Source organism: Cuculus canorus, chromosome 8 (genome assembly GCF_017976375.1).
Source record: "Cuculus canorus isolate bCucCan1 chromosome 8, bCucCan1.pri, whole genome shotgun sequence".
Classification (NCBI taxonomy): Eukaryota; Metazoa; Chordata; class Aves; order Cuculiformes; family Cuculidae; genus Cuculus; species Cuculus canorus.
In genome coordinates, this window is record NC_071408.1 from 2,257,539 (window position 1) to 2,272,779 (window position 15,241).

At 48.4% G+C, this 15,241-nt stretch overlaps 1 protein-coding gene across 1 annotated transcript in view; it reads right to left on the reverse strand.

Annotated features, from left to right (window-relative positions):
- The window catches only part of NIBAN1 (niban apoptosis regulator 1), a 66,470-nt gene extending 55,942 nt beyond the window's left edge, over positions 1-10,528 (reverse strand). The window contains exon 1 of the mRNA XM_054073177.1: positions 10,373-10,528. Within this exon, the coding sequence (XP_053929152.1) occupies positions 10,373-10,427 (55 nt within the window). The 5' untranslated portion in view covers positions 10,428-10,528. The remainder of the gene's footprint in view (positions 1-10,372) is intronic.
- Between the last annotated feature and the right edge of the window lie 4,713 nt (positions 10,529-15,241).

The following is a 15,241-nucleotide window of genomic DNA, read 5'->3' on the forward strand; positions in this document are numbered from 1 at the left end:
CCAGAGCATGACCACACACCTGCAACACACCTGCTGGTCAGGCTTCTTTTGATGTGGACCACGACGCTGGTGGCCTTCTGCGCTGCAGGCACACATTCTTGGCTCAGGTTGAACTTCTCATCAAGCAGCAACCCAAAGTCCTTCTCTGCAGGGCTGCTCTCAATCACATCATCTCTCATCCTGTACTGAACCCATGGATTGCTGCCCTCAAGGTCTAGGACCTTGCACGTGGCCTTGTTGAACCTCATGAGGTTCGTATCTACCAGCCCCCATTGCCGTGCTCTGCTGTGGTGGTGCCTACCCCTCTTCGCATTGCGCCTGCCACAGCTTCCACACAAAACTACCAGAGGGACCCTTGGCTGGTCTGGCACCCGGACTGCACAAAACCACCGAGCGTGCCAGCCACGACAAAAGCCTCCGTGGCATCTGCACACTCCTCGGGGACCACACTGCCCAGGGCAAGGCAGAACAACGGGCTTAGACTCAAGTTCACCACATACAACATCAACCAGCTACTTTTAATAACTATTTTTGGATTAAAAAATTTCCTTAGAAAATAAATTAATGACACTACTCCTTATGTCACTGATTTCCTAGAAGAATTTCAACCATACACAAAAAAATCTACATATTTTTGAAAACTATATTGCTTTTAACTTTTTAATCACAAGGCAGAACCCAAAAGTCAGCCTCCCCTTTGTTCTCTGCTTCCTGATATTGTAGCTAAAGCATCAAACCTAGTTCTAAAACCAGACAATAACTAAATAATAAGTTGGGCAGCACTACAATAGCCTGATATATAGGTTCAAAGCTTTATTACCATTGAAAGTGGAAGAGCAACTGTTCGTGTCTGATGTGTTAACCAATATCACAGAAGCAGGACGATTAAAGGCTTGTGATTTCAAAATGTTAACGCATAAGTAAATACCCGGAGAAACCAATTCACCAAAACCTCAACTGACACACATCGAGTTAAGCATAGAATCTGCACCAAACTTTCTCTTATATATAAAACTACTAAAAAAAAATACTGGTTTAAGTCTTCAGAAAACCCAACCTGGTGAACCCTTTCTTCACACAAGTTTGACCCCCTTCCAGAAGCTTTAATCTTGCTGTCACCTAAGAGTGGGCCTCATTTCATCACCATCCGTTAACTGCAAAAGCAACTAAAGTGCTTGCATGAGTGTTCAAAAACTTAAAGAACAATTCAAAGCAGCTACAAGCGCTAAGAGAACAGCACACTTATTGTATGCCATGGAAAAAGGGATAGAAAGAAATGCTGCTGTGCTTTAAAAGCAGCCGGGACCACATTGCTGACAAATACTACCCTGCCCCATCCAGACACTGGCTTTTCAGCCGCTGCTGCCCAAAGGCATCAACAATAAAGCTGCTTTCATCCTCTCCAAACTCGCTCTTTTCCTCTCTTTAATATCAATAAAATTTCTATCAGATGGAAAGACTGTCTAATAATTTGTGGCCAGGCTGTACTAATTAAAGAACTTAGGAAGAAATGTTCTCCTGTGAGGGTGAGGAGGCCCAGGTTGCCCAGAGCGGTGGTGGCTGCCCCATCCTTGAACGTGTTCAAGGCCATGTTAGATGGGGCTTGGAGCAACTTGATCCAGTGGGAGGTGTCCCTGACTATGGCAGGGGGTGTGCTTTAAGGTCCCTTCCAACCCAAACTACTGATTTCTGGGTTCATGAAAGCCTCAAGCCATTTACAGAAGGTAAATGGGATGTGACCACAGACAATCCTTATATTGACAAGTTGAAGAACAAAATCTTCGATTAGGGGAACTCTTGACCATGCCTGTTGCAAGGCAACGTGCCTGTAGACTCCAAAAATTGCTCACAGTACTTTTAAAAGAAGTTAATAAATGGGACCGTGAGCAATGGAAAGCAAATAGAGAAGACTGCTTCCAAAATTTTGATCTCCCAAAGCTTAAATCTGGAAGTTACCAAGCACAGTAAATTCTCTTCACATTGGGTGGCGAACACCTTTCCCATCAATCACGTGCCTGGACGCCTTTTCTGTGTATTCAGCCTAAAGCTAATATGCCTGGTCCCCTGAATTAAAGAATATAAGAACCACAGAGAAGTTGCTTCTCCTTTCCAACACGGACAGGCACTATTTATTAAAACTATGGGATGAAAATCTGCCACTGGCTCCAACAGCAACATTTTCTGAGTACTAAGGCTTCCCAGAGAGCCAGTAAAGCCAAAAGGATTTTTATTCCAAAATCTCATTTCTTAAGGTCCTCAAAATCTTGGACATTTAGCGAGGTGGATATAATCAGAGAATAGAAACTCATATCCATATTGAAATTTGAATTCCCTACGCACTTCCCTTCGTATTTTCATTCCATAGTTATTAATGCCTGTTTGGATTGGACTAGGTAGTACTTGCTAAGTGCTCACCTGCAACCATGAATTCTGGGTTCAATACGTGTTTGTAAAAGAAAATATTACTCTGTCTCTTCCTTTGAGTTTGGGAAGCACAGAAAACTATTGGCTTTTACCATAAACCTCAGAACTTGAGATGAAAAGCACCCTCCCAGAGCCACAAAGTAGGTGCTGCAGAGCCCAGAGAAACCTCGCACTCCTGCTCTAAGTGACACTACAGCCACGTTCACCTGCAGAAAAGGAAAGAGAGAGGATTTCTGAACCACAGCAGGACACAGCTTGGAAGGGACCGCGAGGGAAGGCAGTAAGTACAGCCAGATTTTGTACAGAACTCCGTTATCCTTGCAGTTATACACCAAATTAAAACCAGAAGGACTATGTGACACTTTAAAGCAGAAAATCCAGTCTGCAGCCTGAGTGCCTGTCCAAAAAAAGGCCGACTTTTCCGCAGCGAATTCCAAGTGACTCTTCCAACCTCCTGCACCCCTACTTGTGGCTATCCCTACTTTTGCTGGTGAGAACTGACCTCTTGGGCTCTTCTCCTGCGAGTCGGTGGGACCTATCTCCATAAAACCATGGTATTTGTTCTCACCGTTTCCTGTAAAGCTGGTGACCAATTTCCTCACCTTGTCATTCAATTCAAGTGTAAACCAGGCTCCTCTTCAGTCTTTAAAACCTGACAGAATACGAGGAGCGCATCTGTTTTTTCTACGCATGTTGCATCTTGTAGGGACACATATGAAGTGTTTTATCCTCGTGCAAAAAAAAAACCAAACCCATCTTAATTAGTACCATACTGAAAATTCACAGGCAAAACAAATGACTAGAAAGAAATTTCTTACAGACGTTAAGTAACAGCTTTCACTGTTAAATGAGAAGAAGAATGGCTGGAAGATCTGCTTGGAAAATAGTCCTGAAAAGCAAGGAAACCCGCAGGGCGCATGGCTGGGTACCACAAGGGTCACAGCAGCATCGCTGCATCCCTCTGCCAGGCTGTGAAAAGAGGTGGAAAAGAAGGGAGGGAAGGAAGAAAAGCTGCATTTAAACTAACAAATCAAAAGCAAATGGCTATGAAGGCTCATCCTCTGGACAGCTTTAGGTTTATAGCAGTGAGTAGACTGGCTACGGTGAAGCACACCGAGCACCAGCATTCAGAGAAGTTCAGGGGTTCGTATGCTAAACTCTTCTGAAGATGTACCTGTTGAAATTACCAGTGCTTGGTGCTTGAAAGCTCTCCACCTCTCCAAATTAGAGAAAAATCAATCCCCAGCAAAGCACAGATGACAGAGCAGTGCTTGGTCCTCTCCTGCCTCTGCCGAGACTGCAGAAATGGAAAATCACTGAAGACCCTCAGGGCCATTTCTCCCTGCTGGAAGATCCGCTTCCTCAACTCTCTTTCTAATATTAGGGACCCAACGCAAAAACCGTCTATCGGCAGGTCTGACGTCTCTGGCACAGTCTCTACGAAGCTGTTTGAACACGCACTTTCATCTTTTTCCCAAATCTCATGATTACATCCCGAGTCCGTAACACCACCATCACCCTACGCCACTCCCTGTTGGGTGTAACATTCATTAAACCCCAGACAAACACCTCCCAGCACAGGTTTAGCCCATGCCTCATCAAACCAAAAGCATGAATTCTTTTAATAAGCTCTTTTCACATGACCGCCTCCCCGTCTCCCAATCGTTCCTGCCACTTCTCAAACTCTGTTTCACTCGCAGCCCGAATAATTCCCATGCAGTCCCACCAAAACCCTACAAAGAAGGATCATCTTATACACAAGTGCTTCCTGCTTATTTTTTTCTAAAGAGCTCAGTCCAAAACTTAGAGGAATTGCTATAAAAATTTCTTTTCAGAGGGCTTTAAATAATTTCATTGCTTATAGTGCGTGTGAGGATTTAAAATATCTTAAGGATCTTAAATAAATGGAAAAAAAATATTTTTCCATAGGTACAGTTCAAAAAACAAGTTCGTGCTACACAGAACAGAAGACACCTTTGATACTCCTAAGGTTTCAAGACCAGCAATGCTGCAGCGCATGTGGTCTGGCTTTCTGCCCCCATCCTTGCTGGCACTATATATTTCCCCTAAATATCTTCTGCTCTCCCCTAAATATCCTCCACTGCTGGTTCATTCCTTCCCCAGCCGACATGAGCTGTCCCCAGGGCTCGCAGGAGTCCCTGCTGACTCTCCTTTTTCACATTATTTTACTACGGCATTAATTTCCTTCAGGTAGGAGTACGGAAAATCAAGTCTTGACATTTTATTCACAATATCAGACCACAACAATGACCAATTTTCATTAATTTCTACTTGAAAAAGACAAAAGATTCTGTGGTGGCTTGTGAAATGTTAGCTTCACGCTATATATATACACACATAAATATAGTTTCTTGATTTTCCGAGTATAAAAACTGTTTTGCAAAACATTCCCATCCCTCAATCAGCCTTTAGGCAACTTGGGAAGTATCTGTCCCAGATTTGGAGTTCACAAGGACAATCCCTGTCCTTGCCACTTCAAACATAGCCTCACACACATCATACTGCATAGATCCCTTGAAAAATTACACGTTGGCATCATAGATTCTCTTCTTTGGCATTATTTACTACAAGAAACACACACTACCATGTCAGTAATTCTGTCTGTCAGGTACGGGTCAAGGTTTTGCCCTGTGTCCAAGTCTACATAACTCTCAACGACGTGCAGTTTGGTTGGTTCAACACGAGCGCTTCTTCCTTCAGAGCACACAAGTTTGTTTAGGTGGAAATCAGAGCTTTGCATTCAGTAACTGAGACTTCGCAGAGGATAACCTTCATGTTTTTCTCCAGAATTCATTTCTCTGACTGCTCTGGCGAAGCTCGCATTTATCCACCAGCGGGGAACAAGCCGCACAGAGCACAGCGTCTCGCAGGCTCTACCTCGGGGTGCTCATGCTGAGTGCCATGTTCTCACTACTTCATACAGACACCTACACATACGGTTTTACTTACTTTTTTTACATAACTTTACATAACACATTATTTCGAACCTTGCTTCACTGTCCTCTCATCCCCCAAACAATGCAAACAGACTTCTGGAAGTTGGGAAACCTGTGGATTCAGACATATATCCACTGTATCGGTTTATTGCTGAAAACCGCACACACCCCATTAGCCCCCAGAACCTCCTTTCCACTCCTTATATTGTATTTTGTATTTTCCATTCCTTATATTGTATCCCAGAAAGCCAACCGTGTCCTGGGCTGCATCCAAAGCAGCGTGGCCAGCAGGGCGAGGGAGGGGATTCTGCCCCTCTGTTCCTCTCTTAGGAGACCTCATCTGGAGGACTGTGTCCAGTTCTGGAATCCTCAACAGAAGAAGGAGATGGAGCTGTTGGAACAGGTCCAGAGGAGACTATAAGGATGATCTGAGGGCTGGAACACCTCCCATACGAGGACAGGCTGAGAGAGTTGGGGTTGTTCAGCCTGGAGAAGAGAAGGCTCCCAGAAGACCTTAAAGCAACCTTCCAGGACCTGAAGGGGCTACAGGAAAGCTGGAGAGGGACTATTGATAAAGGCTTGGAGTGACAGGATGAGGGGCAATGGGGATAAACTGAGAGGGGCAGATTTAGACTGGACAGAAGGAGGAATTTCTTCACCATGAGAGTGGTGAGGCTCTGGGCAAGCTGTGGCTGCCCCACCCCTGGAGGTGTTCCAGGCCAGGTTGGATGGGCCTTGGGCAGCCTGAGCCAGTGGGAGGTGTCCCTGCCCATGGCAGGGGGCTGGAACTGGATGATCTTTTAGGTCCCTTCCAACCCAAACTATTCTACCATTCTATTCTGGCTTAAACACTGCCTAAATAAACTACGAGGCTTTACAACAGAGGAACACGGCTTCAGACAAATTAAATCACCATTACAGCAGCAAGAAATTAAATTACACCATCATATCCCACACAATTTTGGACACCCACCCCCTTGCAGGGAGCAGCCGACACAGTGCAGAGCTGCCGTGCCTCCCAAGGAGCGGTCCCTGCTGCAGGCAAGCGTGGCAAGAACCAGCGCGAAGGATGCCAACGTTCAACCAGAGCAAGCTTCTGCTGCCAAAGCAAAGAGAGACGGGCACGAGCCACCAGCCAGGCTGTGGGAAGGGAGATGCAAAAATGCAGTGCCGAAACCAGGACGCAGAAACTGCAAGTATGAATGTGTTTACCGAAACGTCACTCGGGAGGGAGCACTAGAGATAATCTAGACCAAACCCTCCCTTGAAGTAATACTCAGGATTTCCCGTCTTGAGGGTAGTGATATTTGGGGTAATATGAGGGAGCATCACAAAACGCGCCAAGTTTGGAGAACGTGGCTGGCTGTAGTCTCCAAATTAGACATGAGAGGCAGCACCCTCAAGTCTTCTGATTCACCACCTCCCTCACCGGCACCATCCCTTTCAAGCATCATGGATTGACAGGTCTACTGCCAAAAACCTAGTATCTCCCTGTCCTTTTTACCAAAGAACCCTCCTCTGCATCAGCTCTGGAAGAAGAAAAAAAACCCCACAGCTCCCAGCCCCCCAGTAAAACCCACCTACACTTTACAAAGCCAGCTAAAAAAAAAGTGCTGCCTTATCAATCTATAAAAATCAGCGATTCCGCCCGCTTCCTCTTCGAAGGAGGAGAGCTCACCCCAGCACTCACTCTGGAAACATGTCAGATCAAGACAGAGAAGACAGATAAGCAAGGTCTGAATCTTACAGACTCCAGCCTCAATATGAGCTATAGGTTCGGCAAGGCGGATAGACCACACTCTATCTCGGTTTAAGATGCTCTTCTCAATTCTTTTGCCTTCCTGGAAGTACTAATTTAGGGGCAGCCTCCATATAAAGTGGTTCATTAATTATTTTTCAAAGCAAGGCTTTTTAGCAGGGGATCCTCACTTACAGCCAGACCAGCAAACTTGAGCTGGGGGATAAGCACAGGGCTCTCACGTCTTTTCTCACAAGGATTTCGCTTTATCGCTTGCCTCTGCCAAGATGTGATAAGCAAATAGGAGAGGTGTCTGAAGAGCCTCTCGGTTCCCAGCAAGGCAAACGCACCCTCTGAGTGGCAGAGAACAGTCTCAGCTCCATCCAGCCTGGTTTCACATGTGCCTAAACACACAGGGAGTTCCCAACTCTCTGACGTTAGTTCCCTGTTCTAATCCTAGATGATGTCCAGGGCAAAGACCTGCACCGCTTCCTTTTGCACAGCTATGAAGAAGTTACGAAGCTGCCGGAATCTCCACGTTTTTCTCTACAGCAATTGGACATCAGCTTTTTTTTCAGGCACTCACAACTGCCCTCACTCAGTCAGCAACCACACAACTTGAAATGCTGAACTGTGGAAACACAATTCTGGCCAGGAGCGTAAGGAAAATCCAAATCCAGGGGGATTACATCCTCGTGGCTCCGATGGGATGTGAAACTACCCTCAACAGGGCAAGAGAAAAAGAGGATACAGAGGGAACACCGTGGAAAAGTCTCTGCATGTGAGACCTTGCCAACTGCTTTTTGGGTGAAAGCCATTTAATAGTTGGATGTCTTTCCCACTATGGGAGGTTCTTGAAAGATCCTGATGGTGGGGGGAGAGCAGGATCTGCCCCTATGGGAGCAGGACAGTGTCCCTGTGGTGTAGGGAGAGCAGAACATCTTTCCCTGTGGGAGCAGAGCCATGTCTCCAGGGTGCAGGGAGAGCAGGATCTGCCCCGTGGGAGCAGGACAGTGTCCCAGTGGTGCAGGGAGAGCAGAACATCTTTCCCTGTGGGAGCAGAGCCATGTCTCCAGGGTGCAGGGAGAGCAGGATCTGCCCCGTGGGAGCAGGACAGTGTCCCAGTGGTGCAGGGAGAGCAGAACATCTTTCCCTGTGGGAGCAGAGCCATGTCTCCAGGGTGCAAGGAGAGCAGGATCTGCCCCTGTGGGAGCAGGATCGTGTCCTGATGGTGCAGACAGAGCAGGACTGTGTCCCAAGGGTGCAGGGAGAGGGGAGCAGGACCTGTTCCAGTGGGAGTGGGGCTATGATTTCAAAGGAGTCTTAAGAGAGAAGCGGCTCAACACTTGCACTCCCTCTACACCACAAAAAAAACCCCAAAGCAACAGAAGGAAAGAACAGGCTCAGCTGCGGCACCACCCAGGAGTCACCCCATGGCCTGAATCATCAGCGCTGAGTTTCTACTGGAAGGTGTCCCTGCCCATCGCAGGGGGTTGGAACGAGATGGGCTTTAATGTCCCTTCCAGCCCGGACCATTCTGTGATTCTAGGATTCATCTCCCAGTCCACAGCAGCAAGGACCCTCCCGGGCTTTGGATGCCGCACACAGCACGTACTATGGAGCAGGACTTGCTTTTCACGTGCAAAACTTGATTTCACTTGTAAACCTCCAGCCTTAAAATTTGCTTTGTAAATACTTTACCTGCCACCTTACGGATAAGAAATGAAGGCAGACAGGCAAAAGCAAATACATTCCATGTTTTAACTACTCATATAACAAAAATACCCCCCAAAAGAAAGACTTATGCTCTCTTCTTCACCAGTTTGAGTAATACGCATACATTTAAAGCACCTCCCTCTCCCTTGTTTTCTCTCTCCGGCCACTTTAATGGGATAAATGATTATTCTTGCACACGTTTGAGCTGTCAACCCAAACACCTGCCTGACAGTTCTTTAGAGGAGCTCCCACAGGGACAGCTCGAACTCTTCTTGTACCCCGGGGACACAGCTCTGCTCCCACAGGGACAGATCCTGCTCTCCTCTCCCTGCACCCTCGGGACACAGTCCTGCTGTCCCTGCACCATCAGGACGTGATCCTGCTCTCACAGGGATGGATCCTGCTCTCGCTGCACCCTGGAGGCATGGCTCTGCTCCCATAGGAAAAGATGCTCTCCCTTCCCCGCACCCTTGGGGTGCTCCCATAGGGAGATCCCACTCTCCTTTTCCAGCACCAACAGGACACAGTCCCACAGTGACAGTCCTGCTCTCCTCTCCCTGCACTCACAGGACACAGTCCACTGTCCTCACACCCTCGGAACATGATCCTGCTCTCCCTACACCCTGGGGACGGATCCTGCTCTCCCAGCACCATCGGGGGACAGTGCTGCTCCCACAGGGCCAGATCCTGCTCTGCTTTTGATGCACTATTGGGACATGGTCCTACTCCCCAAGGAATAGATCCCGCTCTCCTCTCCTCGCCTCCTGGGGACATGGTCCTGCTCCCCAAGGGACAGATCCTGCTCTCCCCACACCCCAGGGACATGGCTCTGCTCCCATAGGGAAAGATGCTCTCCTCTCCCCGCACCCTGGGGACATAGTCCTGTTCCCACGGGGACAGATCCTGCTCTCCCAGCACCATCGGGACACAGCCCTGCTCCCACAGGGACAGATCCTGCTCTCCTTTTGCAGCACCGTGGGGAGGCAGTCCTGCTCCCAGCCTCTCCCTAAACCATCAGGACATGGGACTGCTCCCAAAGGGACAGATCCTGCTCTCCTCTCCCTAAACCATCCAGGACATGGGACTGCTCCCAAAGAGACAGATCCTGCTCTCCTCTCCCTAAACCATCCAGGACATGGGACTGCTCCCAAAGAGACAGATCCTGCTCTCCTCTCCCTAAACCATCAGGACATAGGACTGCTCCCACGGGGACAGATCCTGCTCTCCTCTCCCTAAACCATCAGGACATGGGACTGCTCCCAAAGGGACAGATCCTGCTCTCCTTTTCCTGCAGGAACAGGACACGGTCTCAGCCCCACCGGGACAGATCGTGCTCTCCCCGCACCCTGGGGACGCGATCCATAGGGAAAGATGCTCTCGTCTCCCCACACCCTCGGGCCACAGCCCTGCTCCCCCGGGCACAGATCCCGCTCTCCTCTGCCTGCACGCCTGCAACACGGTCCCACTCCCCCGGGGACAGCCCCCGGTGTCCCGTCCCCCGTTTCCCCCGGGGGGCCGCCTCGCCCGCAGAGCCCACCTCGGATGTAGGCGCACTTGCTCTCGTCCAGCGCGCTGGAGGCAGAGCCGCCCATGCTGCCGGCAGCGCCGCGGGACCCGCCGCGCCCGCGAACGCACGGCGAGGACACGCCCCCGGTCCGGGCCACGCCCCCGGCCACGCCCGCTACAGGGCTCCGCGTCGGCCACGCCTCTCCCAATCAGAGCACGCCCCCTTCCCAATATAATGGTATATGGTGGCCACGCCCCCCCTCCGCCCGGGCCACGCCCGCCCCCCCGCTTGTCTCCCGCCTTCCAGCCGTGCCCGGGAGCGGAGCGGGAGGTGGGCTCCCCGCCATCACAGCGCTGCTGCCCCTCCTCTCACCCAGAGCCATTTGGTTACAAAAGACCTTTGAGAAAATATGGAGTCAACCATACCTGTCCGCTACTAAACCACATCCCTGAGCACCTCCATCTACCCGTCTTCTAAAGGCCTCCAGGGACAGGGAATCCACCACCCCTCCGGGCAGCCTCTGCCAATGCTCCACCACTTCTTTGGCAAAGAAATTTTTTGTAATATCCAAGTTGGAGAAGACCTTTGCCATCATATAGGCCAACCATAAACCCAACTCTACCACAGAGCCCTGTCTGGACACACATGGCTTTTAATGCCCCCCAGGAATGGGGACTCCACCCCTGCCCTGGGCAGCCTCTGCCAGGGCCCGACAACCCTTTCCATGAAGTAATATTTCCCAATATCCAATCTAACTCTCCCCTTGGCACAACTTGAGGCTGCTCCCTCTCATCCTATCACTTGCTACTCAGGAGAAGAGCCCAGCGCCCACCTCGCTACAATCTCCCTTCAGGGAGTTGCAGACAGGGATGAGGTCTCCCCTCAGCCTCCTTCTCTCCAGGCTGAACAGCCTCAGGTCCCTCAGCCGTCACTCACAAGCCTTGTTTTCCAGCCCCTTCCCCAGCTCTGCTCCCCTTCTGTAGACGTTCTCCAGCCCCTCAACGTCCTTCTTTGAGTGAGAGTCCCAAAGCTGAACCGAGATTTTGAGGTGTGGCCTCACCAGCACTGAGTCCGGGGGGACAATCCCTTCCCTGCTCCTGTGGACCACACCATGGCTCATCCAAGCCAGGACACTGCTGGCCTTCTTGGCCACCGCTGGCTCAGGTTGGGCCACTGTTGACCAGAACCCCCAGGTCCTTTTCCATCAGGCAGCTTTCCAGCCACATTTCCCCACTTTACAATGCCAGGGTGAACAGAAAACCTACACAGAAAACCTAAAACACAGATCAACTCAGTAAAAAAATCCCCCAATGATCAAACCAACTTCCTAAAACACATGTGAGCACCAGCCTGCAGATCCTCAGCACAGCACCATAAGACAGCATAGAACAGCTCCCTGAACTCCCAGCCTCTCAGGAAGAATTCCAGTGAGGTTTTATACCGTATGTGAGTTTCTACAGCATTTTCTGCTGGTTTTATGATGCTAATTCAGCCGGCTGGTGACGGGCAGCGTGCCATACGCTGTTGTGCCTCACATGCACAAGTGTGGCTCTCGTGAGGTGCAATGAATATGGATTGTGCCATGCTGGAGAGTCACAGTGACAGAGAGTTATGTATTTTAGACTTAAATACTTCTCACTGAGCGTGTGCACATCTGTCACCCGCTGTGAAATCACTTTAACATAGTTTTGCTTACGTGGACTGTGTGTTAAGTAGGTTTAACACTTCATCACTCGGTTGATCACAGGATGATAACTAGATGAGGGCAGTGATTCTGCCTCTCTATCCCTCTCTTGGGAGGCCTCATCTGGAGGACTGTGTCCAGCTCTTGAATCCTCAACAGAAGAAGAAGAAGATGGAGCTGTTGGAACAGGTCAAGGAGGCTACAAGGATGATCTGAGGGCTGGAGCACCTCTCATTCAAGGACACGCTGAGAGAGTTGGGATTGTTCAGCCTGGAGAAGAGAAGGCTCTGAGGAGGCCTTAGAGCGACCTTCCATTGCCTGAAGGGGCTGCAAGAAATCTGGGGAGGGACTGTTCACAAAGGCTTGTGGGGATAGGATGAGAGGCAATGGGTATAAACTGGAGAGGGGCAGATTTAGACCGGACACACAAAGGAATTTCTTTACCATGAGAGTGATGTTGCCCTGAAACAGATTGCCCAGGGAAGTTGTGGCTGCCCCATCCCTGGAGGTGTTCCAGGCCATGTTGGATGGACCTTGGGCAGCCTGATCCAGGGGGAGGTTTCCCTGCCCATGGCCGGGGGTTGGAACTGGGTGATCTTTAAGGTCCCTTCCAACCCAAACTATTCTAGCATTCTATGCTTAAAAATTTTCAGGTTAAATCTTAGGATTTTTTAAACCAACAATAAACTTGACGAGATTTGAAATTTTGAAGACAGCATGTAATATAAAGTTCAGTGTTCTGCTATACAGCCTTTTCCCTCAAGAAACCTGGCTGAAGGCAACTTCCATACTGGCTTTTGCTCTCAGGGCATGTGCTGGTCACACCAAAGCATAATGGAGCGATAGTGTAACTGCCCTGAGGAGACCAGGCTCATCCAGAGCATCACTGAAAGCAGCCTTTCATGAGCCTCTAGCTGAGAATATAATACTGAATCAACAGCAATTCCAGGGGTCAAATGTGTCTCAGACACTATCATCAACGTATTGGGTTTCTAAGCTCTGCTTGAGAGCTTTGCACTCTATCACAGAAAGGTGGATGCTCGGTTTGCTCACTGCACATCTTCAAACTGGGTGAGCAGATGAGGATGAGGAAATGCTGTTTACTGTTATGCATTTTAAAGGCGTTCGCTCAGAGAAGAATTTGGCCTCCACTGAGTGCAACATATCTTTTATCAAATGCATTTGAGAAGCCTTTTATAGCGTACAGTCACATGTAATTTGCAAGTCAGCTCCAGGAATCTGGAGAGATAAACTATGGAAAATTCATGAGCCGTAAACTGGATTGCTGTTCTCTCTCGTCATTTAGCAGATGAAAATATGCCAAATCCCCGAAGCTTTATACCCAAGAACAGATGTCAATGTGTATACGGAATGGGAAACCTCCCTGCCTAAGTACAGCTAGGGTAAAAACAAAATGAGAACTGAACAGTTTTTTTAATTACAACATTTTATACTTCGGCAATACCTGATCTCCAAGATCCCCAAGCATTTCACAAATGCTAGTTAATTAAAGACTGTAATTTTCCTCTTAAGATAGGGAAATGCTGTGTTTTAATGGCAAAGTTGCTATCTCTTTAAGATGCTCAAGATACAATGAGAAATGTGAGCAGAGACAGGAACAGATATAAATGATTCTATTTCTATACTGCTTAATTACAGAGCCATCCTTCTCTAAGATAAGAAATTGCCCATGTCTTTAATCTGATGTAACGTACCCACACTGTGGCTATCAATGATAAAGTAGTAAAACTAAAATACCACCAGAGACACAAAATATTTTTCTACTCTTTCTCCTATGAAATCTTGATTTTTGCACTTTTTTCCCTATACTCTTCTCAAAAGTTCCTCATCTAAACACCAGTTTAGTAGCATTTTTAAAGGGCAACATGATGGAGGTCTTTTCCATGGAACAAATGAATTCACGAGTGAACAGGAGCGGGGAAAAATCTCCTCCCCATCAAAGGAATGAAGGGATGGGGCAGCCACAGCTTCCCTGGGCAATCTGGGCCAGGGCCTCACCACTCTCATGGTGAAGAAATTCCTCCTTCTGTCTAGCCTAAATCTGCCCCTCTCCAGTTTATCCCTATCTCCCCCTCATAGTGTCACCACAAGCCTTTATGAACAGCCCCTCCCCAGCTTTCTTGGAGCCCTTTCAGGTACTGGAAGGTCGCTCTAAGATCTCCTCTGAGCCTTCTCTTCTCCAGACTGAACAGCCCCAACTCTCTCAGCCTGTCCTCATATGGGAGGTGCTCCAGCCCTCGCATCATCCTTATAGTCTCCTCTGGACCCGTTCCAACAGCTCCATCTCCTTCTTATGTTGAGGATTCCAGAACCGGACATAATCATCCAGATGAGGTCTCCCAAGAGAGGGATAGAGGGGCAGAATCCCCTTCCTCCCTGCTGGCTACGCTGCTTTGGATGCAGCCCAGGACACTGTTGGTTTCTGGGCTGTGAGTGCATGTTGCCGCCTCATGTCGAGCTTCTCATCAACCAGCACCCCAAATCCTTCTCTGTCAGTAAAACACACAGCCTTCGCATGACCACAAGGCTGACAGACTGCAGATGTGCCATCAGAAGGACTGATAAAACCTTTGCCAGGTTGTTGGCTGCCTCTCCTGTGCGTAATTGTGAATAAGAAATGCCAAGGACCCAGTTGCTTTGATGCACTGTGTAACAGCGCCTGACTGCACCCTTGGCTTTAGAGGGAACCACAGGATTCATGCTCTGTGTCCTCTCCCACGATCTTCCTTGTTGCCTCAAACACAGTGTTAGCAAACAATCATTTTAAGTGTATGAAGTTCATTGGGAGATAAATGTAATTATCTAAAACTACTTATAAGATTCGTGCAGAGGAAAGTAGCTGTTTTCAGACCGCTGACTTCTGTAAAGAGGATCACAAGGTGCTGTTGACAGAGACAACTGCAAATATAATAAACCCATCCCGAATAAATAATAATTATCTACTGCTAGAGGAAGCTGTCAATTGACATCTGAAAGCTAACACCAGGATGCAGGAAATAGTACTGGGAAGACGTTTCAGAAGATAAAAGCGGTCCTTCTCTCAGGACAGGCTGTTGGTTGAAATATATCCTGAATCTCTTCTGTTCATTAAAATATATTCCAAATCCCTTCCATTTAAGTAACACAGAAAAATGTTATTCTTATGAGTTGTTTTCAAAAGGTTAGAAGGAGGTCTCAAAAATATAGCTGGGAAA